The sequence below is a fragment of the Halichoeres trimaculatus genome, unplaced genomic scaffold, assembly GCF_033239565.1.
Source record: "Halichoeres trimaculatus isolate MK-OKI-2021-1 unplaced genomic scaffold, fHalTri1.1 fHalTri1_scaffold_2, whole genome shotgun sequence".
Taxonomy (NCBI): Eukaryota; Metazoa; Chordata; class Actinopteri; order Labriformes; family Labridae; genus Halichoeres; species Halichoeres trimaculatus.
Genome location: NW_027437180.1, coordinates 26,820,346 through 26,848,029, shown reverse-complemented (window position 1 = coordinate 26,848,029; position 27,684 = coordinate 26,820,346). Strand labels below are relative to the sequence as shown.

General features: G+C 39.4%; 1 protein-coding gene across 4 annotated transcripts in view; it reads left to right on the top strand.

Moving 5' to 3' along the window:
- Window positions 1-234: 234 nt before the first annotated feature.
- The window catches only part of cntln (centlein, centrosomal protein), an 86,380-nt gene continuing 58,930 nt past the window's right edge, over window positions 235-27,684 (top strand). For 2 of the 4 annotated variants that reach the window (XM_074664031.1, XM_074664003.1), the window contains exons 1-10: window positions 310-629; window positions 911-999; window positions 4,757-4,845; window positions 6,318-6,402; window positions 9,079-9,213; window positions 10,205-10,384; window positions 12,124-12,257; window positions 14,420-14,582; window positions 14,717-14,968; window positions 22,819-22,959. In XM_074664031.1, the coding sequence (XP_074520132.1) occupies window positions 919-999; window positions 4,757-4,845; window positions 6,318-6,402; window positions 9,079-9,213; window positions 10,205-10,384; window positions 12,124-12,257; window positions 14,420-14,582; window positions 14,717-14,968; window positions 22,819-22,959 (1,260 nt within the window). In that variant the 5' untranslated portion in view covers window positions 310-629; window positions 911-918. Of the gene's footprint in view, window positions 630-910; window positions 1,000-4,756; window positions 4,846-6,317; window positions 6,403-9,078; window positions 9,214-10,204; window positions 10,385-12,123; window positions 12,258-14,419; window positions 14,583-14,716; window positions 14,969-22,818; window positions 22,960-27,684 lie in introns of all 4 variants that reach the window. The other 2 variants (XM_074664014.1, XM_074664025.1) reach the window with 2 other exon arrangements.

Sequence of the window (27,684 nt, the reverse complement as noted above, 5' to 3'; positions counted from 1 at the left end):
AGCTTGTTCTAATGACAGATTATGTTGTAAGCTTGGAAAGCCAGTTTTGTTTCATTTATTAAATGATATACAAGTTCTGGAGAATAAAACAGTTGGTTCTAAAGTCTCAAACTTGATCCTGTTAAACTCTTCCAAAGCTCATTTCGATTGAAACTCTTAGAAACAACCACAACAACCTTCTTTGGCAGTGAAACCCACCTGTGGAAAACACTTCTTTTGGACTCTGATAGATCTGCCGTATATGGAATGTAGCTGTCGCAAACTGACGTGACGTCGATGACGCATGGGGACAGAAACGGAAAACAGCGGGTATGTTTGAAACTGAAGGGAGTAAAGTGTTTTGGTTGTTATTGGCAACTTGTGCATTTACTCATATGGTTTGTTGTTTTGAAAAGGATGTAAAGCGGACGTTTCGCGGATAGATGAATGCGCTCGCTGAAGCATGCAGTGACGTATTTCGGTTAACTAACAGCACGCAGAGAAGGATTTCAGTTGCAGACAGGGAAAACATCCGCTTTTATTAACGGGCTAACATTAGCTTAGATAGCTGTCAGTTTCTTACCATGTTTTAGCTCTTTGTTGTTAAGCTTCAGTGTTGACATCTGCCTGGTAAGAAAGCTGTCGAAAAGGTAACAGAATGTCGTTTGTAAGGTAGTCTAGAACTGGGTTTTCTCATCCTCAAGTGGTGTTTACTGTAACCAGCTAACGTAAAAAACAAAGCACAAATGATCTGTCTTCATTGCTTTCAACAAGTGAAACTCTCTCAACTTATCTGTGTCAACGACTGTTTTGAACGAACGAGTTTACAGACACAACCAGTGGCATATAATTAAACCGTATTACTTACTGCTACAATTATCTTTCTCAAAAAAGGATCCAAACTCATATTATTTTTTCTTCTTCTCTTTAGGTGTCGAAATGTCTAGCAAAGACGATCATCGCACCCTGGTTTTAGAGGAACAAGTGAAAAGTTTATCAGATGAGTTGCTGCAGTGCCAGGTATGACTGAATGTGTGTGTCATGGGATTTGTCCACTTACTTCCCAATAATTTTGGTATCTGCTTTAACGTGGTAAACAAGTCTTTTAAATCTTATGTCTAATAACACCACGATATTATACTGCCATTAAGAGGGGGTATTTATCACGTGACTTTATGGCAGGAAGTTTAATTATTCTTTTCTAGTGCGCTGCCATTATTACATGACTTTGCCATGTATCTGACAGTACACTAATGCAGCAATATATTTACTACTCATATTTTTTTTAAGTCACACAACCATTGCTTTACACATTGTAGCTTTGCATAAGAAACAATGAAGCAATAGTCAAACATTTGTGTAATAAGTATTCTTGATCAGAGTCAGGAGAGTTTACAGTCTCTGCTACAAAAAGTGAACTCTTTTTTTTCAGTCTCTTAAACATCCTTGACGTACCTTTTAATGCAGAGAACATAACAAACAACAAATCTTTTATATCCTCCTGTTCCATTAAGTGTTATGTCTGTCAGACAATGACTAATGACAATATATTTTTCATCTAAATTACCTCAGTATTTATTTTTGTTCACAAAAAGATGCATGACTCACCTAGGAGGGGGTTAATGTGTCTAGTTGTTAGACATAATCACAAATAAGATCATTTCTGAGGAGCATGCAGGAGATGGACTGCTATTTCTGTTTCATATCCACAAAAGTCAGCCCAAGGCATCTACTCCTGTCAGGAATATACTCTAAGATTAATGACTGCATTTGAAAGTTATTGTTCAATGACTGATTAATTTAAATTGAATGTATTAAATGTATTTCTGTTATTTGATTGTTGCTACTTATAAAAGTCAGTCATAGACCTAACCACACTTTTTATATTGTCAGCAGAGATAGTAAATTGCCAAAGAATAGCTTTCTGCTTTTGAGAAAATTTCAGAATTCAGGGCCTTATTTTCTGTTTACTAAAACCAATTAAAAAAAGCTAAACCAACAACTTGCTCTTTAACAGAAAACTGAGAAGTTTTCATCCTCAATTTGTGTGTCAGTGACTGAAGGATGGTTTCCTTGCATACTCACCACCAGGTGGTGCCTAATAACATGAGGGACCTTAACCCAGCATTTCTCATTTTGCATATCCACAGCACCTTGTTACACAGGTAGACTGGCAGCTGTTGGGCTCAGTACATGTGTTAGAGCCCATCTTTTATTAGGCATAAAATAGCACTTAATGCAGGGGGCAAACTCTTTTTTTTGCTGTGTTGTTTTGTTGCTTATGAGTCTGCTTCCTTATTTGTACTGTACATTAAGTTTAGTTTGACTTGAGGAGAAAAGTTTTGAGGATTTATTTCAAAACAATTTTTGATACCATCTTTTAACAATCTTTAAACATAAAAAAGCAAAAGAACAAACTGCACAAAGGTGCAAACCTGTGTACCACATCTTTTGGAACCACTTGTTGAAGTGATACTCTTTTCCCTTCATTTAATCTTTTTTGTTAATTTAGATAAAAATGTACAATCATAGACCTAATGCATTTTTACACCTGCAAATTTTCCTAAAACATAAACATTTGGGTTATTAAAGTATTCAATAAGCTGACAGCATTAGTGAGGATACTGGTTTCACTTTTTTCTTTCCTCCATTCTAGAGCATTGTGACAGACATTTTTGTTCATTTGACCATGAAACAGGTGGCTTGTCTTCTGTTTACTAAGTATTTCTGCTCAAAATTTATTTTACCATTTAGCATAGATTTTTTAACATTCCATGTATTTCTGGTAAAGTGGTGCTCTGAGGTGTTTTGTCTCTTTCTGGTTTTGCAAACATTATTTTTTGTTGACATTAGATACAAAATGACAATTTAGAGCCTGTCCGGCTTACTCAAACTTTGTGGAATATGAATCAACACTCTTTACAACTGTATAAGCATTTTTTATTATAATCAGTTAATTATTCAGTGGTCATAACTTGTGGAGAAATGCACTATATATAAAAGTATGACTTTGTTGTTCAAAGAACCAATGATGTTTGCGATGTTGAAGGGTGTTAATAAATTTGCAGAAGGCATACTTTGCTTGTATAATTAAAATGCAACTGTGCCATTTGTCAGTGCAATATGTTTAAATAATCTTTGAATTGAATTGAATTGAAAAAAATCAGCTAATTGCAACTAAGTTGTTTTGATATGAAAGTGTTGCTTATTAATTTCAGTGAGCTGGCATACTTCCTCCAAACATTTTGGTGAATAAGTGGAGAAGCTTTAGGCTGTAAAATAGTGTTTCTATGTTTCCCTGATCACTTATTTACTAACATAAAATTATACAAGTTTATCTTCAATATTATATAGCAGCCCCTATGTATATCTGAAGAAGCCACCATCTTTGGTGGTCTCAATTTGAGCAGCACATCAGTGATTCTGTCTATTTAATAAGGACCTTTAGCTGTGCAGTGTACCATTTAAATAGTGGCATTTGAATACCATTGATGTCTTAAGTCTCTGGCAAGATGTACTCCAGGACAGCTATTAACTACAAAGAGTCTCATCTGTCTGCCAGCAAATGTTCCTACTAGACCCTGCTAATTTTATTAATATGTGGCCGAAATCCAGTGGCTGTCTGTGGTGTATTTAGCCCATGGTATTTCAATGTCTAGATTGAAAAAAATTAATAATTCAGCGATCATCAAACACACATTGATGCATGTTTAAAAACACACACGGTGGAGGAGAGCGGTGTGGAACTACTAATGGCAGCCAAAGGCCAGACAGAGGGAGACCACCTATCAGAAGTCAAGCAAACTGTAATGCTTACTTTAATTGTTAGTGGCATTGTAGGACTGATGTCAAAAAATGTCTGCCTTCTACAACCTGCTCCGACACTTAGTACACACACAAACTCACATAAACACACACATACGGATACATATGGACAGAAATTTACAGTCCTTCCACTTTATATGTTCAGCTCATGGTCTTATCAAGGTCTGCTGCTGCCATTTTTGTAAATAATTGATTAGACACTTTCGAAAAGGGGGTTAAAATTCATGTACTAATTGGAGACCAGTAGATTCCAGTGGGAGGGATGACTTTTATCTTATGATGATGTGAACATAATTTATCAGATAATTTTATATTAAGTCGATTTGGTATAATTCTGTCTTTTAATGTCAGAAAATGTAGTTTTTAGATGTCCCTCATTAAATGTAATGTAGCTTAAAAATGTTTGAAAAAGCAGAGAGACAATTTGAATTGGAAATGTGTCAGGCTGGCTGGGTTTCTCCACTTACAGATGACTCTCTCTGTCATCAGTTTTGAGTTTCTTTGGGGCTAGTTACTTTGGAGCTGTGGAGGAAAACATATCCCAAGCCCAGCTGATTAATAAGGAAAATGCAAGCACTACTGCTGTGTTTTGATTTGGATCCCAGCTCTCCCCAGTCATAAATAGTGAATAATGACAAGTGTCAATGCTCCCTCCCCTTGAGTCGAAGGTCACATCTCTGAGATGAAGATCCCTGTTAAGAGAGGCTCATGATTAGAGAGGGCAGGCCAGATCAAAAACTATTTTGTACAAGATATTTAAATAATTGATTCTCCCCTCGTTCTGTCGAATGCTAATGTCATTGAGCTTCCTATTTAATTTTTTGTTTTTCTGCTGAGATGTGCTGGGGCTTTCCTTTTAAGCCTCGCTGCACTGTGAGACAAATTTATCTAAAGCTATTTATCTCAATCAGGAGTAACAGCTGTTGACTCATTGAATCCTTTATTTTCACAGGCAGACAAGGAGTTTGTGTGGTCCCTATGGAAACGCTTGCAAGTGGCAAATCCAGACTTGACCCAGGCTGTCAGTTTGGTGGTTGAGCGGTGAGTAGATTCATCTTTCAAATTGCTACCTGAGAGGCTCAGTAGCTGGAAATTCCTTTATCTCACGAGTGAAGTGAAATATGTGTGAAAAGTCATTCAAGGGGTGTTTAAGGCACCTTGGCCATCCTGCGGGGGTTACGACGGAATCTGGTGCAGATGCTGATTTAAGCCTTCTTATCCCCGGTCTAGCAGTTCAACCATGGAAACCCTTTTAATGAAAACACTCTTCCTCTGCCGCACCCACTCTGGACAGTTGAAACACTCCTTCCAAATACTTGTCTTTATCGGATAAATTGTGAGATTGAATATGACCTCTTTTGCAGGGTGGCTAAGCCACTCCAAACACAGTGGCATGGGAACTCTCAGAAAAGAACAGGGGTTCAAGTCTTTTCACAGTTGGATAAATTAAATTTATTCCCCCCTTATTAGGAAAAAAACCCTTTGTCTTCAAATGATCTTCGATGCTGGTATCACTTTAGTTTGAACACTGGTGTATTCTACCACTTACGTATTTCTGACCAGCACTGCACTACATGTAAAACTTTACAAAGAAGTGTTTACTATCATGGGTACATTTTGCAGTTAGTTTAAGTCTGTCAGTTGCTACAGGCCCGTACTAAGGGTAAAACACTTTGCAGCAGCAAGCAGGTCCCCAGAACTTGTGCCTTTCATTCCTTTCCCTCACCCTCTTCAGTTCTTTTATAGCCCCAAAGGAAACCCATCAAAGATGATGGTCCGCTGAGACTTTGGGGGAAAACATGCACCCAGAAAGTGCATGTGTATTGTATCACCTGATGCGCAGGAGGATATTGACATGGTAATTGTGTCGACTCCAGTCAAGCGCTGGTGTCCACAGGGAACTGCCATTCACCCTTCCCTCCCCTTCCTGTGCGGATCTTGTAGAGTGATTGGTTGGTTGCTCAGGACATGGTGAACACAGCCCCATATACAAGGAGATACAGCTAGGCTGGCCTGCGTTCCAGCTCCTCTGGGGACACAAGATACTTATTTCAGTGTCTATCAAGGGAGACAGCTGATCAGAGGAGTCAGAGAGTGGGGAGAAAAGGCCTCAAGGATAGAAGGTGTAGAAGGGGAAGTGATGAGTGGAGGGAATGGGTGGCCCCTGGTGGCCTAAAGCAGTCCAAACAAACAGGTCCCCAATTGATGCCTTGTTTATGTCTCCTTAAAAGTTCATCATGATAAAAAGAGATACTTCTGGGCTACAGAGAAAAGTTTGGCTCAGAAGTCGGATAGTACAGAGGCTTTCCTTGTATAAAAATTGCCGTTTTATTCATGTACATAATTCTTTTAAAACACCATTGAATCCTAAATAAACAGAAGATCATTGCCAGATAGTTCATTATTAATGTTGAGGGAAACTGTACAAAATCAGACCAATCCAACCCAATGGCAAACTTAATACCTTTTTATTTGTGTCTATTTCTTGTGCCTTGTTCCATTTTCTTCAACAGTGAGAAGCACAAAGCTGAAGTAAAGGACAGAAAGGTTTTGGAGATCCTCCAGTCCAAAGACTACAGGATACAGGAGCTGGAACAGGTACTGTACAGTGTGCTCTAAATAGCTTTAATTTTCTGTTAAGCAAATCTCTTTTACAGGTTAGACACATTGATCAAAAGGAGTTCATTAGTCAAATGTGAAATGTAAACCTGACAAACGCGGCCAGTTTAATGTGGTTAGATGTGTCTTTAAAAGTCAAAATCTCAATTCACATTAGAGTTATAAAATAAACTGATTAATAAAGGTTCCATGTTTAAAAAGCTGTTGGCCAATGATCAGCCCCAGTGAGGCAAGTGAAACTTAAAATGCACTCTCTAATGCTTTGGCTTAAGCTGGGAACATTTCTCATGAATGATGTACTGCTTCTTTGAATTATAGATTCTACTACTTTTTTCCCTTTTTTGTATCTTTCACCTAAACTATTTAGCCATTTTTGTCTTTCTAGGCCCCACTTGCCAAGTTGGAGGTTGTGATTACAGACCAATATTCATTTGATTTATTTAAAAACAAAGTGTATTTTTAGAATTTACCTAGCTCTTCCATCTCCAGCTTCTTTACCTGACTTTTTCAGTTCTCTCCTTGAGTAATATATCCCAACTGTATAATGGCGGACGATAATGACATCACTAATGTGATTCGCCCCAGATCATCATCCCTTTACTGAAGCATCTGTCAGTCTCCTTCATTAACGTCCTTCATCCAGAATCTGCTTCTTTCCTAATGAGACTGGCTGTAATGGAGTCATCAGACCGCCAGTGTTTTTTTTTTCACATTTAATCAACAGCCATCTCAGGTGTGATGGAGTCTATATGATGAAAGTTACTATAACAAGTCATACATCACCTAATATGTGAGTTCGCTGAACCTTACAAACATTTACATGCATGTATGATTACATGTGTAAAGTAAACAGTTAACTGAAGGCTACAACACAGCAAACGTGAAAATGTATTGGTCTTGCACAGCCTTAAAACAGGAAAACATTGAGAAAATTACAGATGACAGGTGATGGTCCTCTGTGTTGTTTTGGGTGGAAAAAAATATTGATAAAAAAGGGGGCTGTAATTAAGTCATTTTAAACAAGTTAATTACGAGTAACTTTAAAAATCTCTTGTTCTCCCAAAATTGTGGGTCATGAAACTTAACATTCAAAGAAACTCAAGCTCTATACTGTGTCTTCCAGCCTTTCGACAGTCATCATCTCATCCGCGATCTAAAGCCTTACAAACCTTCATATTGATTAAATGGTTATACCCCCTTTTTTAAAAAAAGGTAATGGTCCACTGACTCCTCATAAGATCTTACACTTCACTTGATGTCTCAATTTTCCAACTTTGATAATGCTTTTCTCTCTCCAATTCTCTCTCTTATAATTCCATTCATTTCTCTATATACTGCCCTCACCACTCCTTTCATTTTTGCAACATAATTAGCTTTCATTTTTGAACTGCACTGGGAATTTTCACATGCTAATCTTTCTGTCCTAGACCTCTTAACTTGGCGTAACCCCCTCCTTTTTCTCCCTTCTATCAATTGAGCACTTCTGGGGTTCAAATTGTTCTCGCCTACCTCATTACCAACGTTTGAATTTATTTTCTGCGCTCCAGTATAAATCTCTATTAAAGCCCTTCTGTTCTTAGCACGGCAAGCTAGGAGTTGCAAGGAAAGCTAAATCCACTATCTGGATATATCTGAGCGATTTTCTCTCAACATGGCAATTAATTGCATCCCAGAGCACAGTGTTATTTGAGAGTAGGGTGTACCCACAGAAGGCAGTGATTACCAGCCAATGCCAAACCCCAGCTGATGCAGTGTTAAGAGGCCAGCCTCCCACTTCTTAGGCCACAAAAGCTGCCAAAGACATGAAGTGAACATACTACATGAAAAGAAGGCAGTTATTAAAATCTTTGGTTTGGTGAATCATGAAATTGATCATGAACAGAAATACACAGATAAAATCAGTAAGTAATGACATTTTTGAGCTGACAACATCAGGCAGATTTAAAAGAAAATATGTCTGTAGAGACTGCAGGCAGCTTTGTAAATATGGCTGCTTCGAAGAAACATGTTTTTTCCATTCTTATTTACAGCATATATTGAACATACCAGCGAATGTTAAATATGAATTCTCCCATGCAGTATAAAGCAACGTAGCTAACGTTGTATATCATGTAAATATCATTCATGTCCTGAACTTGGTGTAAACAGTAAATTTCTTTTCCATTCAGAATTCATCTAAAACCTGTGACTTACTAAGTTATACTTCTAATGTTACTATCTTTAAGTTGGCAACAAGATATTGGCATTACATATATCAATCGTCAACATCAACCAATTTTGGTAACACGGTTCTTTTCAATGTTAAACTGTTGTATAAAGATGGTCGACATCACACTGGGGATTGGGAAGTTTTAAAGCCATTTTCAGTAATTTTCACAGGCCTTTTATATCTGAAATAATCTTGACTATAATCCAATTTCAGTAGCTGCTGCTCATTTTATTTTAGAGATTTTATTTCACTTTAGAGATGTACTTTTTTTTATTAAACTAAATTTAGAAAATGGAGTTTCAGTTTAAAGCAAGCTTTTTGTTAATTCTAGTATTTTCTAACTGATCACAAAGCTGACCCTTCGATGTCTTTGAATAAGTATATAAAGCGATCAGTGGTGCTCTTTTCTCTCTCTTCATCAGTATTTTTTTTCTTCTTTCCCACAGAAAGTGACTGGGTGGCAGCAGGAAATTAACAGCATGGTACAAAAGAGGATGACAGCAGACGAGGAGAATGTCCTAATGAAGAAGGATCTGATAGCTCTGCGTGCTCAACTGGTCGACAAGAGTCAGGAACTTCAGGTTTGTGGGACAGATTTTTTGTGGCAGTCATGGAGTGGACTTGTTTTGTTTTTTTTGCACGAAACATGACATATCCATGGTGGCTTTGACCACGGTCATATGAATCAATATGAAATGTAAGTTTATTACTTTGCCCTTTTGAACACAGTGAATGTGTCTTCAACTATAGTTGGTTTCCAGCCTTTCTTAGCCTTAGCCCTCTGTCATAAGAGGAAATGATTAATAGTTTAAAAATCTGTGTGTGTGTGTGTGTGTGTGTGTGTGTGTGTGTGTGTGTGTGTGTGTGTGTGTGTGTGTGTGTGTGTGTGTGTGTGTGTGTGTGTGTGTGTGTGTGTGTGTGTGTGTGTGTGTGTGTGTGTGTGTGTGAGCAAGAGATAGGAAAAGAAGGAAAAGCAGGTTGTTAACTCACAGATAAATACTTAATGACTGCTTCAGTGGGGAAAAGTATGCATGTGATGCTGTGGCTTCTTCCTAATTATACTTCGATGGGACCTGGCTATGATTAATTGATAAAGGAATGGTCCTTACAGAGACTTGGTGAGGACTCGTGGCGAGAAATTGTGGGGGACAGCATCAAAGGAGACCTAGGTTGAGTCTAATGGGTCTTGCAGAAAGCAGCATTCTCATTAGGAGCCTGTCATTAAAGCTTTCACACTGGCCCCTGTACCTGCATGAGCCCAGCTCTTGCAGCACAGCTCAGCCCACGCCAGCCAGCGTCTGGCCGCGTGGGTCCAGTCATTCAGCTCAGATGACCTTCGCCAATAAGCAGCCTGTGCAGGGGGTTCTTGCTGCAAAGCCCCTCCACTCTTTACATATTCATCTCTGCCTTTACCCCATGGGTTGCTCCTCTTTTTGTATTTCTCCAGCGTTCTTTCCTCTCTTTCTCTCTCTTTGAATCCCTAGTTTTTATTTTTCTTACCTTCAGTCCCTGTGTTTGCTTGGCCCTCACGACCTCCTTCTCTTCCCCATCATACACACCTCTCTTATCCAGGAAATGAAGACAGAGTGTAGGAGGAAAGAGGAGGAGGAGCGGCAGGTGGTGCAGGCTCTAGAGGAGGAGAAAGAGGGATTAACGTCCCGCTGTGGCACCCTGCAAGCTGACCTGGAGGAGAAAGAGACACAGGCCAAGAGCCAGCGAGAACAGAGAGATGCTGCCCAGGCTAGAGTCAAGGTACAGACATGGGGACAAGTCCATTCAGACACACAAACAGTTCAGCAGGGCACATCCTCTAGCTTCCCTGTGTTCTGCACATTGTTAACTCTCTGATCCCTCATACCTTGTCCTCCTCAGCATGAAAATATCAAAAGATCCCTCCAGAAAAGCACACAATGAAATATAAAGGGACTTGATTCAAAGGAGGGCAAATTATGATTCAAACATCAGGGAGATAGGTCATCCAGTAAAAAATGAATTGGGCTGAAAACAACTAAGAGAAACGTGGCCGAAGTCATTTGCATATGCTGGAGTAAAAGTTGTAGAGATTTTCAAGGGTTTTTTTTTGTCATCCACTTTGACAAAAATGTATTTGAACGAATATCACATACAATATTAAACATCATTATACTTCCCATCTCAGTTGACTTAAGAAGTACAGTAATTAGACTGTGACAGCCTCGCTACTTTTTAAACATTAAACCAATTAAATCCTGACCAGAACCCTCCAAGACTTTTGTTCACATTTGAATCTGCAGTTCTTCCCTTCCCCTCTAAGAATTGAGCTGCCAATACTTAAGGAGCAGCAAAACAGCAATGCATTCTTCTGTATGGGCTAGTGGTTTTGAAAAATATTACTCTACTACTCAAATAGAGACGGACAGAAAGTCTTGAATTAGTCAGGGCTGCAGAGTAATTACACTTGGACAGGATGGAGCGCAGGAACTAGCCTATGCACATCCATCACAACACAAGACCCTCCACCTGTTCTTCATTTTTTCTATCACACTTTGATTTGAGAGATGGAGATGGAGATTTCAAGGTGCGCACTGACTACATCATTCCAATTTGTTTGACATGGTAGAGATTTGTCAAGAAATTTATCATTTAACTCAGAGCATGTAAAGACAAGGTTCATGTAAGGTTTCGTTTACGGCAGGGTAGACAAAATAAAAGGCAAATCCAATAATGTGTCACATTCACTCCAATGAAAATGTAAGAATCACTTATATTTTATTTTATTGTACTGATATAGCATAATAGCACTTATAGTAATCAAATGTTTTTAAAGTATGCAAATCAATATGAACAGCGTTTATGACATTTTTGTCTTCCCCACCCTTGTGATTGTCAATTATTGATTTGTTAAATTTGCACATGGTTGGTTCTACCAATGAAAACTGTCAAGATTTGAAGGCTTTTAGAACTTCAGTGCCTTTCTCAGCCATTTTTTTTCTTGTTAAAGCTGTCAAAACATTTTGTCTGATGCCCAGTAAAGGACGTCTGTGCACTCATAAGACTTTTATGTGCTCAAAGCTTTATGCAAAATCAATGTAGTTAGATAAAACTGGAGAAAGAGATTAGGAGCCTAAGACTTATTTAAGTTGCTTTTATAGATTTTAAGTTTTATTAGTGTGAAATGTTTTACTGCATGTGGAAATGTTGCTAAATGTGTGTCATTTTTGGCAAACAGTAATGCCCTGGGGTTGTCTGATGTCCATAATTATCACTTGGACAAATTTAGATGTTTTGCGTGTCCTGTTTTATTCACTTCCAGAGGAGGTATCCTTATTTGTTGGAATTAAAAGAGGGAAAGGAAAAAAAGGGCAACAGAAATGACAGACTTGGTCTTTTTATGAAGTTTAAAGCAGTATTCAGACAAATCTTTTTAGAGTAAATTTTGTTGATTATTATTTTTTAATTATTTCTATTTTTCTTTATCGGCAGCTTCTCTAATTGTTTCTCTTCTACACCAGGAGTTGGAGGAGAAGCTACACAGTGCCTGGCAGGAATTGTCCAACTTGCAGAGCCACAATTTCAATCTAACGGCCCAGCTTTCTTCCAAAGAGAGGGAGATGGCAGCAAAAGAAGACAGACTCAGTCAGCTACGGTGGGCCCTGTCAAGAGAAGCACCTTTCTGTACATCACTGTCTTTTTGCTGCAACAACAAATTTTAAGGGATATTGTCTTGTATTTTTATGATCGTTTGCTTCTGTGAAGACAAATAACCTTTGTATCCACTCACATGTTTCAGTGTGTGAAGCAGTTGGTATATCACTCTCAACACTGTGAGGCTTCAGTGTGACACAGGTTTCTTCCTCTCTGGCTCACCTAAAGCCACTTGATAAGCCCTGCATAGTGGATGTGCTTTAAACGGGGGGAAAGGGAAACGGAGCAGGCTTTGGCTAAGCTTTAGTCGATATGATAAAAACTGTGAGAACCGTAAGAGTCTTAGTGGTAATCTCAACCTTTTTTAACTACTTTTCTGTTTTAATGCCAGAGGCACCCTGACGTGTCAGTCACACCAGGGCTGGAGACCTTTCTGAAGGTTTCGGTTAGGTGATTAAAGATGTCCTTAAAATTTGGAGGTGCACTCTGATAAGTCCACATGACACAAAGCATTAAAATTTGATGCTGGCAGTGCCGCACTGAGGAAAATATGAGTTAAGAAGGACCTAACAAACTTAATACTGTCCTTGGAGTTTCAGGAAAAGTTGTCACACCATTATAAATGAAAAACAGTTTATTAATGTTTCATGCGACATTAACAAATGTTAAAACATTCAGTTCAGCTAAATTTTTGGTGTTGTAAGTAAGGTAAAAAAATACTAATAATTCCTAATAAAATCTTATTTCTTTGTCCTCCTTGCACACTTTAAAGGTGATTTTTTGTGGCCATAGAATTAATACATTGTAAAATGTTGACATGAAACTATATTGTGGGAAAAAAGATTGCGGAAATGTATTAACCAGGATTTTTTTTTTCTCTTGCAGTACAGTGTGATAAGACACAATGTGAGACAATATAATACCGTGACACCGTGATTAACTGAAAAGTTCCCCAAAAGGAATGTAGGATTAATTTTACCACTACTGAGTAACAGGGATGAATCAAAACAGAAGAGTTATCAGTTTAAAGAACCACACCACTTTTTAATCCAAGATCAATATCTAGATCCAGCTATATGATGACTATAGTGCATGGACAGCATAGGACAGCATTGTGCTGCTGTATCCGTTTTGGGATGGAAACATTTGCAGTTTATGGACAGAAAAAATGTTTTTACAGGTTTGTAATTGGGGTGCAGCAGTATAGGCAAGCCACAGTTCACTCCGTACCTCGGTTTTTGGGCCACGATTATGGTTTGGTTCTGGTATGCATAATGTGCATATAGAACAATTTTTTCTCACAAAATTATCTCTTTATTTCCCTTGTCAGCAAAAACTGAATTTTGCAGTAAACAAATTCCAGTATAACTGGGGTACTGAATAAAACAGCACTCATCTGCCAAGTTAACAGTTATTAAACAGTGCTTACAAGTGGTAAATTGACTCTTACTCCTTGACTCCTTGACTTAACTGCTTGTTGAGAGGCACCGGCAGGTCTGACAAGCCGCCGAATAAAATGACAAAGTCGTGAAAGTGGCAACACTAGCTCGACATGCTTCTTGGTTATCTCTTTTCACGCTTCTTTGTGTGAGTGGCACTTTTGTGCTCCAGTTATAACAGTCAATATGTAGCCTAAAAAATCAGACTATGGGTTTAGTCAGCACAAGATCAGACTGTTAAGATGCATTTAAGCAGCTTAGTCGGACAAGGAACGGACTAAGCATAGCTCGATCGACAGACCTAGATTATGGGATTGGAATTGAACTGCGGTTGGATTCAGCAGCATTTGACAGGTCTCGGTAAACCTCTGTGTTAAAAGTGTGAGCAAATTTCTCCCAGAAGAGGAAGTAGATGGCCATGATAAATTGGATCGCTGTGCTCCAACGCAACAAACAAGCACCATGTAATTTAATTAACACACATAGTATGTAAGAAATATTAAAGAGCTAAAGCTGCAACCATGATGGCTATAGCAATAAGTATGTTGCTCCCTCTTTGAGTGTACCAAAAATAAAAATAATAAATGCAAAATAATTTGCAGAACCTAAAATATGTGTAGGCGCATTGTCTCATGCAGATCAGACTGAACAGTTTAAAATTTTACTGTGTACTGTTGTGTCTCTCGTTCATAATAAAACATTTTTTTTTGTGTGTGAATTATAGCCATGACTACACTGAAGTGCAGACCCTCTACAAACAGAGTACAGAGCATGCGGCAGAGCAAAGCCATCTTATCAAGCAGCTGGAGGGACTCAACCTTGACACACAGAGAGTCCTGAGGAACCAGGAAGAGGCACATACTGCTGACACCACCTCTTATCAGCAGGTACTGACACATTCAAAACCTCAAACTTCTCATTATTATGACTTTGATGTTCTCAACTCAGGTCTGTGCTTTAATGCACAATTGTTTCATGCTTGCCAGGAAAATCTCCTTATAATAACCGTTTTGTTTGACAGCTGTACAAGGAGTTAAGTCAGTGCTATCAGGCCCTCACATCCAGCGAGGCCAACCTTCGCCAGAGTCACCAGGAGCTCAGTAACCTGCTGGTCCAGAAAGACCAACACATCCTGCAACTCCAAACCCAGTTACAGCAGCAGCAGGAACAAATACAATTGCAGCAGCAACAACAACAACAGCAGCAGATGCAGCAACAAAAGGCTCAGAACATACCCCTCGACCCCTCTACAAACAGACAAACCAACTTTAAGGTTAGTATCCTTCTTGTGCCACACATTCTCTCCCACAGACTCCTCTTTCTTTAAAGAGTTCATCAAATGCTTTGCAACTTCAGGCTAAGAGATGTTTTTTTTATAAGAAGCCTGCTCCTCTGCTGAACTTGTTGATCTTTGCTGCATACATGTGGGTACAAGATATGCATCCTTATATTTCCCTGCATGATGCATCTATGATTTCGCCTCCATAATAAGTACTTACAATTACTTGTCCGAGACCTGTGTCCAATTGTCTTTTTATTTGCATATTGAGAAATGTAGGTTGATCAGTAGGCACAGCAGCAACTGAGAAGCTCCTGCATGGCCCGTGGTGGTGGTCTTTAGCAGGGAATTGCTCTGTTAACATCATTCTGCTTCACCCTTGATCTATCCATCTCTCTTTGCAGCAGCGTCTTTCATGTCAACTATCTGATCTTCTACAGTTTTCCATCCCGGGTTCATATGCACCCTTTGACATTCTTACTTCATCTTTTTTTCCCTCCCACCCAACTACCCAGAAGTCCTCTTAACATACTCTGATTGGACAGCAATGAAACATAAAGGGGAAGAGAGAGGTGATCTAATTGGAGCCTAGTAATGTTTAAGATGATGTTGGAGTTTTTACATCTGTCAGTCAGCAGGGGTTCAGAGTTGGCTCACTATCTTTGAACTGTCACCCTGAGGCAATGGAGGCTGCAGCATGAGGTTGAAGTTGCAGCCACGTTCAAAGTGACCTTTTACAACTTTTAATGATTTGGTGATCCACATTTTTCAGACCACACAGTGTTAAAGATTTGGTCAAAAATAGTAATAGCTGTGTGCATCTCGTACTCACAGTCCTACTCCTTCATCACTGTTAAGATGTTGTACTTGTTAATGAGTCTGCTGTCTGTTTCGCAGGATGACTTTTATTTTTTTTTCTTAAGGATAAAACAATTTAATATAGCTGATTCTGTCCAAAATAACACTTTTGCAGTACTTCAATAATTTCTGTGTCTCTGTAGACTGTAATTGTACAATTTGATTGGTTTATACTCTCTAACAGGGCTGCCCCCAGACTGTGGAAGTTTAAAGATATCAGCTCAAATGTTAAGTGAGTTACAATCGCCCTGTCTCACTTAACCCTGTTAATTTAAGCTGCAGTGAAATATAAATGGATCATTTAGTCAGTAATTAAATACAGTACAGCAGTGCTCCTCCAGTAATTAATACTACATTTAGAGAGGATGCAGTTAGGGCTGTGTGTGTCTCTCTCTTTCTGTGTGTGTGTGTGTGTGTGTGTGTGTGTGTGTGTGTGTGTGTGTGTGTGTGTGTGTGTGTGTGTGTGTGTGTGTGTGTGTGTGTGTGTGTGTGTGTGTGTGTGTGTGTGTGTGTGTCCAGGAAATGCTTGTATGTTTCTTTGCATATATGGAAAGGATGTTAGTGTGTTTATAGATACATTTGTTGATTTATGGCAGGGAACACACACTCTACCTCTTGTCTCTTCTTTTCCTCCAGAGTCACAATGAATAAACTTCACACATCACACTTTTCAGTTGCAGGAATTTCTTAACAAAAACACCTTGTATACAAACTATGCTAAGAATTAATATTAAGTTTTGTTTACTGAACACATGTAGCTGCTGTCTGGCTGATTTGTTGCTTTAACTTTCTTACCCACTGACATCAAAGTGAACAGATCAGGTATCCCATGGTATAACACTCAGTCAGGAGGGCTTTCGGTTTCCCACTCTGTAATCTCACTGACAGGTTGTGCGTATGCTTGTATGCCTGTGTTTGCATGGGTGTGTGTCTCACTACAGGTGTGTGTATTCGAGCACATAATCGCAAATTCTTTAACAACTTCCTCCCGAACACCTGTTAAATTCTAATGCTCAGGTTGTTAAGGCAGATTTGATTTTAATTTTAAATGTTTTGGTGGAAGTTGCCGTCGGAGGTGATCAAAGTGCTGATCGCAACGGGAGCACAGAGGGGAGACGCAGCGCTCATTTGAATATGGACCAGAGCTTTGAACACCCCTCCCGCAGAGGTTTTTGAGGAGGGGGGGGGCAGGGATAAAGGAGGAGGGTTGGTGAGAGGAATAACACCCATTGTGTGTTATACTTCCATGCTGTGCAGAAAGAGTGACTGTCTGTTCTCTCCTAGCTTATGTCAAGTCAACTCTGAACAGAAAGCTTAACAAGGCTTTGCAAAGGCTTTAAGATGAACAATGGCTGGAGTAACTTAACAGTTCAACCTTGGTGTCAGTCAAATATGACTCAATCTTTGTTTTTTAGATATTGTTACCTCCTTTATCAATTAACTGTCAACGTAGTTGATCTTTTTAAAAACAAAAATGATTGCAGCCAATTCATAAAAATCTTTCTTGCTCCCTAGTCTTGACCAACAGCTTATTTTTTTCTAATCTGTTTGTACAACTCATCATTAATCAGAGCAATAGTCTGAGAAACAAAATAAAACTAAAATAATTGACTGAGGGCACAAACACTTGTCTTAAAAATCCTGGGGAAAAGTTTGCTGAAAAAAAGCTAGTTTTGTAAACCCAGGACTAAATAACAACTAATTATTTGTATTTTAAACTATTGATTGTTCCTGAAACATTGAATTTGTCAGTCAACAAATATGTAATTTTTAGCAATTGTGCTTTTTTTCAAGGGTGTTTATCTTGTGTGTTTGCGTGGAATAAAAACAGTGAAATATCTTGTAATATTGGGCTGAAAAAGCCAGGTCTATGCCACTGTCTTTTAGCTGGAAGGCCTGGCTGGTCATCAGGCCCCTGTGTGACCCCAACTCAGTGAGTACCACTCTGAACCAACTTCCAGGTTGTGAAGGTTTGAGTTGCCAGTTTGGGTGGTCACCATCAAAATCTAGCAGCAGGAGAGAGCCCTCATTAGTGGACGAAAAACTAGCTACTGTGAACACTCAATCATTCACAACATCTCCCTCACTACATCATTGTATTTATAGTAGTTAAGTGTTTGGCTCTCCTAGGAGCTGTGCGGTGATTAAAGACCAACATTAGGATCCATTGCAGACCTCAGGCTTTCTGGAACCTTCACCACTGTAAATGAGTGGTTAGTTGGTAATTGTGTGGGCAGTCATTCAAAGCACTGGTTATTCTCTCATTTGGTTAGAAAAGGGAAAATTAAGCATGTTCAGTCAGTCCAAAAAAGTTTTGTTGTAAATACAAGTGAAAAAAGCTCCTGTTTTTTTTAGACAAACTGTCAAACTTTTTACTGTTAATCAGGTAGGCCCTGCAGGGAGAGTTAAAGCGTAAATTGTCAATGTAAAAATTCAGTTTTACTGCTTTAGGGTAGCATCCAGGTGATGGCTATCCTGGTTTGCTGACGCACCTGCAGCCTTTAACAGAAAAAAGCCGTTGAAATATCCATTTTTATTCTTACAATTACAATTCAAATTCTTGTCTCTTTCAAAAATTAATAAAGCACAGTCTGCAGTCATAAACATTCTATATATAATTTATCCATCATTAACTATCCAGCTTTTAGGTGGAACTGAGTACCTACATTTATGTATCTCTCAGAATTAGTGTTACACTCAGCATTGGCATACATTTCACTAAATCTTGCATGAGTCCTTCATATGGGCTTTATGGACTAAACCCTTAAACACAGAAGCATCATTTCCCCAGGACCAGGCCCTTTTTTAAATTTTGCTTAATTGAAAGAAACCCACATGGTACGTCTCCCTCAGCTTGTTTAGATGGTTTTTAAACATCTGCTTCTGGCTTGTTATTTATGTAAGCCAATCTAAATGCTTTTAGATGTATAATTAACACGCTAGTTACTCACATGTTCACAAATAAATACACCCACTCTGCTTGGCTGGGTCTTTCTTAGGTGAGGAGTTTCTTTTGATCATCCTCATCATTAATGGAAACCGTTAAGTGAAAACGTTGGAATAATAACTCTACAAAGAAACAGTGAAATTAAATAGTCAACCAAGAAGAGCTGAACAAACAGTACTGTGTCAGCCAAAGGGTTCTGTTGTGTATTTTTATGTACTGTATTTACCTCAACTTTTACGACCTTTCAGCGCAACTTGTCACAGCATGAAGACAGAGGGTACTTTCAGTCGTCTTTGCTGTTGTTCCAGAGAACTTGATGGAAAGCTTGTATAAGTCAGACACTGTTGATTTGTTTTTCACAGGGGTCGTGTTTTGACTCTGGCTGCTCTTCATATTCTCCCATCTGGAAGGCCATTCTTTTAGCCTAACTGTCAGGACCTCCCTTAGAGTATGTTAAAAATTTAGTGCAGCCTGCTGCTTGTATTTACATACACCTCCTCTCTCCTAATCTATCATTTTACCTCGATATGAAAACCCTGTATACAGGTTATGGGTTTAACATTGCTAAATAATAATGCTGATACATATTTTTTGACTTCTAATGCTATTTTCATCTGGCACTTATCTAACATATGCAGCATTTGTTATTCAGTAAACAGTGTTGTCAACATGAGTTTGTACGTGAGTGTGTGTTTGGAGCTGGGCCATGTCCAGGGCCAGAGACACACTAATGACATGGACTCCAGTGGTGTGTTTTACCAGCTCAACTGCTCTCATTAGATGAGAACCTCTGTGTAGCACAGCTCGCCTCATTAATGAAGCACGGCCATGTGCCGCTGCAGATACGTGTGAGCACATACACTCGGGTCAAACAGACTGTGTGGGAGGACTCAGGGCTGTGTAGGAACACAGAAGCATACACATATCCTACATCCTCCACACTGTGTGCTGTCCTTCCATGAAGTCCCTTTTCACTGCACTACTAGTAAACATGCTCATATATGCAAGCACATGCACATTCTTTGAAGAATCATCTCTTGAATTCAAAGTGCACCTGGCCTGGTGGGGGTCCTGCACCTCATAGCCTTCACTGCTGACACCTTTACAACCACTTTCTCAAATGCTCTAACTCCACAGATGTGCGCAAAGTTGATATGTATATTTTTGTGTGTGTGTGTGTGTGTGTGTGTGTGTGTGTGTGTGTGTGTGTGTGTGTGTGTGTAGTTCTTCTTGGTGGGTCTGTGTGTGTGTGTGGCAGGGCCCCTCCTGATTATGGCTGCTTCATAATTAACAGTGATCAGATTTGTTTTGTGGCATAAATGGTGCATGTGTAGAACATTAGGCCTGGCAAGTCTCATTTCACATTCAGCTCAAGGGCTCGGCAGCAGACGGGTCACGAGCTTCAGGGAGCACAATCACAAGCCTCCCTCCATATGGTCCTGCCTGCCGCATCCTCACCAGCGAGGGCTGCGAGTGCCAGACAAGTTCCCTCAAGAACCTAATCGTGTTCAGTAATTACCAAGACCGGCTTTTCTTTTTTTTCCACACCCTGCCTCCCTCCCTCCCTCCTTCCCTCCCTCCCCCAGCCTCCTCCCCACTCTCTTGCTCTTTTTTTCACTCCACCTGCACACTCTCCCCTTATCTTCAACCCCACGCTTTCTCCCTGTCCATTGCTTTCAATAAGCTGCTTTTAATGTGTTTATTTTGTCCTCGTAACACCTTTGCTCCTTTATTATCTCACAGCTTGCCTGTTTTTTCGTTTTTGCTGGATGAAAAACAGCATGGATATGAGAGAGTTTTTGTGAGAGGGAAAAACTCAGACACTCCCACACCAGTTAATTTCTAAATTGCTTTATGTGGATGATGCCGAAAAGCCCGGTCCATCCTCCTGACTGCCTAGAAATTATAAATAATTGTAACAGATGCGCCAATATGGCCGGCCTCCAATAAACGAGGCCCCAGATAATTTGACCAACCCCCTTTGACAGGCCAATTTAATAAAACATGAACAAAATCTTCCTCACTAATAATTTATCATCCCCTCTCCTCCCCTTTGGTTAAAGTTGATTACCCTGGCAGTTAACAAGGTCACGCCCAGATGCCAGGTTTCTGATAATGCAATCAGGACTCGTTGGAGGAAAGGTGATGACATCCTGTGTGCTTTTCTTCACTACCTAGCCTCCTTGAAAACAGTTGTGAAGGCTTCTGTTTGTCCAAAGACTGATGTGTTGAGAGGAAGTGTTGGCGATGGCAGCAGGTGATGCTGTTTATGAGTATCACACCCTCTGTTAAAGAATTAAGACATGAAAGGTGAGAATGTATGCAGTATACAGGTGAATCTCAATAGATTAGAACATAGTGGAAAAGTTATTTTATTTCAGTACTTCAATTTAAAAAGCTAAACTTGTGTATTTTATAGATGAAGTACATGCAGTGAAGTATTTAAAGCATTTATTTCCTTCAGTTTTGATGGTTTTGGCTTACAGTTAATGAAAACCCAAAGTTTAGTCTTTCCAAAAAAAGAGAATATTACATAAGGCCAATTAAAGGATTTTTAAGTCTGAAATGTTGCCCTTCTGAAAAGTATCTTCATTTATATGCATTCAATACTTGGTCAGGGCTCCTCTTGAATGAATTACTGCCTCAGTGCAATGGGGCATTGAGGTGATCAGCCTGTGGCTCTGCTGAGGTGTTATGAAAGCTCGGGTTGCTTTGATAGTGGGCTTCAGCTTGTCTGTCCAGGTCTGGTGAGTCTTACAAAGTCTTTCTGGAAAATGATATCATTATCTTCCTACAGCTTGTCATCAGCCCCCTGTATTGATTTGGGGTGTCCCAAATCATCACAGTGTGTGAGAAATTTACTCTGTACTTTAAGCAACTTGCACCCTGTTCCTCCAGGCTCTGGGATCTTCATTTCAAGTATAATAATATTTTTTTTTTTAATCTGAAAAAAGGACACTTGACAACTGAGCAATAGTCCAGTTCTTTTCGCTTTAACCCAAGTAAGACTCTTCTAACGTCTCTCTTATTCAGGAGCGGCTCGAAAGAGGAATGCAACAGTTTCAGCTGACTGACTTCAGTCTCAGTCCACTCCTTGTGAAGTTCCTCAGTTCTTTTATAGGTTTTGCTTGACAATGCTCTCAGACTTTGGTTATCCTTGTTGCTTGTGCATTTTTTCCACCACACTTAATCCTTCCACTCAGCTTTCTAGATGCTTGGATATAACCCTCAATGCAACGGTGTCAATGACTGTCTTCTGGACAGCCGTCAAGTCAGCTGTCACCTCTTGAGATGTGCCTCTCATGGTCTAGCCTACTGAACAACACTATTATTGGTTTCTGCATTAACCCTACCCCATAGTGGCCAGCACTGTCATTAGGGATGGGTACCTTTCACATTTGAAACAATATAGTACCAATGCCTGGTACTTGGCAATCGGTACCGGTACTCAACAATACCACTTTTCGGTACTTTTTTGTGTTACTGTGGTAAAAAAGTCTAAATTTTTTAATAATAAAATATGTATTTCTTTCAACTTAACATATTTATTTATCAATATGTAATCTTGCAATGTTGTGTTTATGTCCAGCATGGAAAATCACCTACTCTTCCACTCCCTCTGAGTCACAAGAATGCATCTAGGTACCTAAACATGGTACCTTTTGATTTTACATGAATCGGTACCCAGTACTTTTGACAGATTTTGGTCGGTACCTATAAAAGTACCTATTTCGGTACCCATCCCTAAATGTCATGAGCACCACATACTCTGCATCGATGTGTTCTTGTCTCTTTTTTGGTCAGGTTAAGGCCAGAATGTCAAATTCACCAGAAGAAACAAAAATATTTTTCCAAGAAATCCTGTCAAGTCATTCAATACTTATCCTTAGATTTATTTTAAGACTCTTATATATGAGACAAATATTGAACATTAGGTTCAGCCCTCTTAAGTTTGGATTCATAATAAGGAAACATAAATGTACTCTATTTCTTATTTTCTGCTCACGAGCTCTGATATTTTGTCTCTCTTTTCTTTCAGGCACAGGAGTCAGAGCAGGTTGATGGTGCAGCTCTGAGGTGTAACCCTGATTCTGACCGGGCCTCCACCAGAGGCTCAGATCCCAGGCCAGAGGATAAGACCCCTCAGCCCACATCCAGCAATTCAGTCAGAAGACAGCAGGTAAGATAGCACACACTCCTGCCAATTATGTCAAAGACAGCACGTGGGTGAGCAGCTTACATGCCCACACTTATCCATTATGCTTTGCTCAGATTAGATCAAAGCCACAGAGAAGGGATATGAAGGAAATGGTCTGTTGAGAATCATGTGATTTATCAGACCTTGCTCCTGCCAACCTTTGTCCTGAACTTCCTAACACACACACACACACACAGATGCCCCTCCTACTGTGACCAGGCCGACGTGTGCTGCTGGTTTCACGCATGCCTTGGGCTCAGGCACTGGCTAATTTACTGCTTCAGCAGTACATTATGAACAAGAAAGAAGCTTTTGATCTTCTTGGTATTCCACTCATAAGTTTGGCAGGACATATTTCTAGATGGCCCCACTCACTATTTGGCTTGCCTGAAGACACATTGTTTGATTTATACAACTGTCCTCATTAGAGTGTTTTTAGATGTGTCTCATTTCAGACGGTAAATACATGTAATGTTTATAATTTTGTACCTAATACAAATAAGTTAGCAGTATTGACGTTGCGTGATGGACTTTTCTTTACTTGAGGCTTTGCTTTGTTTGCCCTGAGGACACACTTACACACACTCTTCCTCACGCATGCACATGCACATACTCAGTCTCTGATGCCCTTGTTATTGATTACAATGAATTTTGCCAATTTTAAACATAAAGCTAATATTAAAGTTAATAGTAGAGTTGGACATTAGTACATGTTACATGTTTTATAATGTATATGCTCTCCTTAATAATAAAAACCACACTTTAGTACAATAAAAGGATTATATACACTCACCGGCTACTTTATTGGGCACACCTGTTGAACTGCTCGTTAATGCAAATTTCTAATCAGCTAATCACATGGCAGCAAATAAGTGCATTTAGGCATATAGACATGGTCAAGAAGATCTGCTGCAGTTCAAACCGAGCATCAGAATGGAGAAGAAAGGTGATTTAAGTGACTGAACGTGGCATGGTTGTTGGTGCCAGACAGGCTGGTCTGAGTATTTCAGAAACTGCTGATCCACTGGGATTTTCACGCACAACCATCCCTAGGGTTTACAGAGAATGGTCGGAAAAAGAGAAAATATCCAGTGAGCGGCAGTTCTGTGGGCCAAAATGCCTTGTTGATAACAGGGGTCAGAGGAGAATGGCCAGACTGGTTCGAGCTGATAGACAGGCAACAGTGACTCAAATAACCACTTGTTACAACCGAGGTCTGCAGAAGAGCATCTCTGAACACACAACACGTCCAACCTTGAGGCAGATGGGTTACAGCAGCAGAAGACCACACCGGGTGCCTCCTGTCAGCTAAGAACAGGAAACTGAGGCTACAGTCCACACAGGCTCACTACTATATCCTGGTATTGTTACTATATCCATGTCCATCCCTTTATGAGCACAGTGTACCCATCTTCTGATGGCTACTTCCAGCAGGATAACGCGCCGTGTCTTAAAGCTGGAATCATCTCAGACTGGTTTCTTGAACATGACAATGAGTTCACTGTACTCAAATGGCCTCCACAGTCACCAGATTTCAATCCAATCCAAAGCACCTTTGGGATGTGGTAGAACAGGAGATTGGCGTCATGGATGTGCAGCAGACAAATCTGCAGCAACTGCGTGATGCTGTCATGCCATTATAGACCAAACTCTCTGAGGAATGTTTGTTGAATCTATGCCACCAAGGATTAAAGCAGTTCTGAAGGAAAAACAGGGTCCAACCCGGTACTAGCAAGGTGTACCTAATAAAGTGGCCAGTGAGTGTACATCAACTTAGTTAACTTATAGATGGTAGGAGCTGACCCCCCTCCCCACACACACTCTTTCTGTTACCAACACACATACACATACACACACACACACACACACACACACACACACACACACACACACACACACACACACACACTGAACCATTTGAATACATATATATATATATATATATATATATATATATATATATATATATATATATATATATATATATATATATATATATATATATATGGAGATCAATATATTCAGAATGTATTTTTACAAAAGGGAGCAAAGTTATACAGTTAAGTGTTGAAATAAAAAAGAAATCAAGCTCATGTTCAGTTCTTAGTTGCAGTTTCTTTTGTAACAACTTCACCACCTGTCTTTATTCCACGAATAATGAAATCAAGCCAGTCCAAATACACTGCAGTAGCCCTATAGATGTGTCTTTTTCACATTAACAGCCACAGACAAAGTTGCTAAAAGTAAATCCTTTTTTAATGACTGACTCTCTTACCAACCAAATCAAAAGATGTGTTACAGATGTGTTAGGGTATTAGCATTTTATAGATAAAAATCCTAGCTGTCTAAAGGAATCTGTTTAACCTTACTGTTAACATAAATGCCAACACCTTGTTGCTGCTGGCTGCTTTTGATCTGAGTATGATGATGCTCCAAAGGAGCCATAAACTGCGTATGCTTCATTACACTCCATTCAAAATAATACCAGTCTACAAGGTCAAAAACTGATGAAATAAGCCATCTGTGCAGCTCACTGCTATCATAGCTCTTTTAGTAAGGGCTTAAAGTGAAGTGATCAAGTTGCGCTGGGAGCATTGCACATTGTTACCTGACCACTTTTTTGTTATATGATACAGTTTTGAGTGTAATATGAAATATGATTATAAGAATCAGGGTGACCTGATCTAAAAATCTCAGGAAAGAGTGTTACTTTCATATGCATCTTTTTTTTTTTACAAGTAAAAAGAAAAAAAAATAAGAGCTCAGTAATTAGTCATACCTGTCGTTACTGTCATTGTAAATGGGGATTTCTGACTTACTCTCAGCAGCTCTTAGAGAAGTAGTGTAACCATGAAACCATGAAACCTAATATTTCAAAAAGTTTACACTTCTTTCTACGAAGAACAGAAGTGTTGTTTACCTCCAACTTTCAGTTTTCAGGTTGCCTCTTCTCTAGTAACTCTGTTTTGGTAGCATGACCTTTTTCTTTTCAGTTTTTGTGCTCCTTTAACAGATTGTTTTGTGGGATTATTTACATTTGCTGAGTGTCAGAGTTAGTGCCTTGCCCTGCGCTTGTATGTGTACAACATTCTTAGTTGGCTGAGAGCTTCAGCAAGTTCAGCTTTGAGACACACACACATGGCAATCATAAAGAAGCCCATTGATGACAGTGACCCCTCTCTCTGGTAGATGGAGAGAGGGTGGAGGAAGGTGAAGAGAAGAGCAAGGCAGTGAATGAAATGTTTATTTTTTGCTTCAGAGCTAGTGGCATTAACCCTCAGCAAAATGTGTTACTCTTGGTTTCCTACAGAATGTGTTTAATCACAACCCTCTCTTCTCATTTCCTCCTACTGTAAATTCTTCTTCCCCTCACTCAGTATCACTCGCTCGTGTTTACAGGGAGTGATGCACAGGTCAGGTCATAGCCGCCAACCAGCTGCCAAGCTGAGGTAGACATGTCTTTCTTTGCCTTCTGCGCTCTGTTTTTTTATCTCTTCAGCCTGTCTCATAGTACCCTGTCAGTAATGTCACAACATAAAGTGTTCTGCAAAAACAGAAGGCCTTCTATTCATGCATCTTCTAAACCTGCAGCAGACAGAAAGAACATCTGCAGAAAGCTTGGTCATTTGTGTATGTCACAATGCCATCTTCTTCCTGGACAAAGCAGTTTTCTTCTTCGATTCTTCCTTAAAGAAGTGGAAAAATGATCAAAATTCAGCTGGATGTTCAATAAGTCTTCTAAATATTGTTTAACTTGGAAAAACTATAAAGACTCCCTCCAAAATAAGTCATGGTTTGGAGTTGGTCATCTTAACTTTAAAGTTTAAGCCTTTTAGATTTGGATTCCCCTTTTGGCTTCTCATTTTTCCCCATGCTCTCACAGGCCAACCCAGTTGGCCTGGTACTCATCAGAAATATGCAGATCAATCTGCTAATTAGTTGGGTAGAGTCATTAAGACTGTGCTACAGCACATGCTTGGCACCAACGCAGACATAATAGCAAAAACAGGCACACCAGGTCACTCCAGTCAACTGTAGCCCAGAGGCACATTCCTAAACACTTTAGCATGCTGATAATATTCAGTTACAGCCAAGTGATTTAAACGCACACTGTAGATACTTCATAAGTTTGATGCAAGGAATTAAATGGGTACTTATCAGAGTAGTCCTGAATTTGTGTTCTGTAATCCCTATTTTGCTCACATTATTTAAGGGTTGAATGCACACTATTTGCCATCTTTAGTTTCAGTTATGGTTTTTACAGTTACTGTCAAAGATTTATCTTAATCAGGATTTAAATGAAGGCATATTCTACTACAGTTGAAGTATCCATCATGTTGCCTTCTTCTGCCTTAAAAAAACTTTATGCAGTGACTTTTTGCACTCAGCAGTTTGTTTGACTGTACTGTAAAGAAATACTGAAGTAGCATTTGCTTTGCTTTCTGTCCCCTAGGACCCATTTACTGCCCCGAGAGATTGAAATGTTTTCTTGAAAAGAAAGAGATCTTCACTTATGTAACTTAACAGAAAACATATTGCAGCTACCATGAAAACACATTTTGCGTCTATTGCAAACCTCCATACTTCACCTCGTCTGCTCTACTCCAGACAAGGACTGTAGTACGTTTAGTCACATTGCATATTTTAGCCCGCCATCTGGTCAGCCCTCCCTGGCACCACAGGGGGCCACATATCCTCTCATATTCA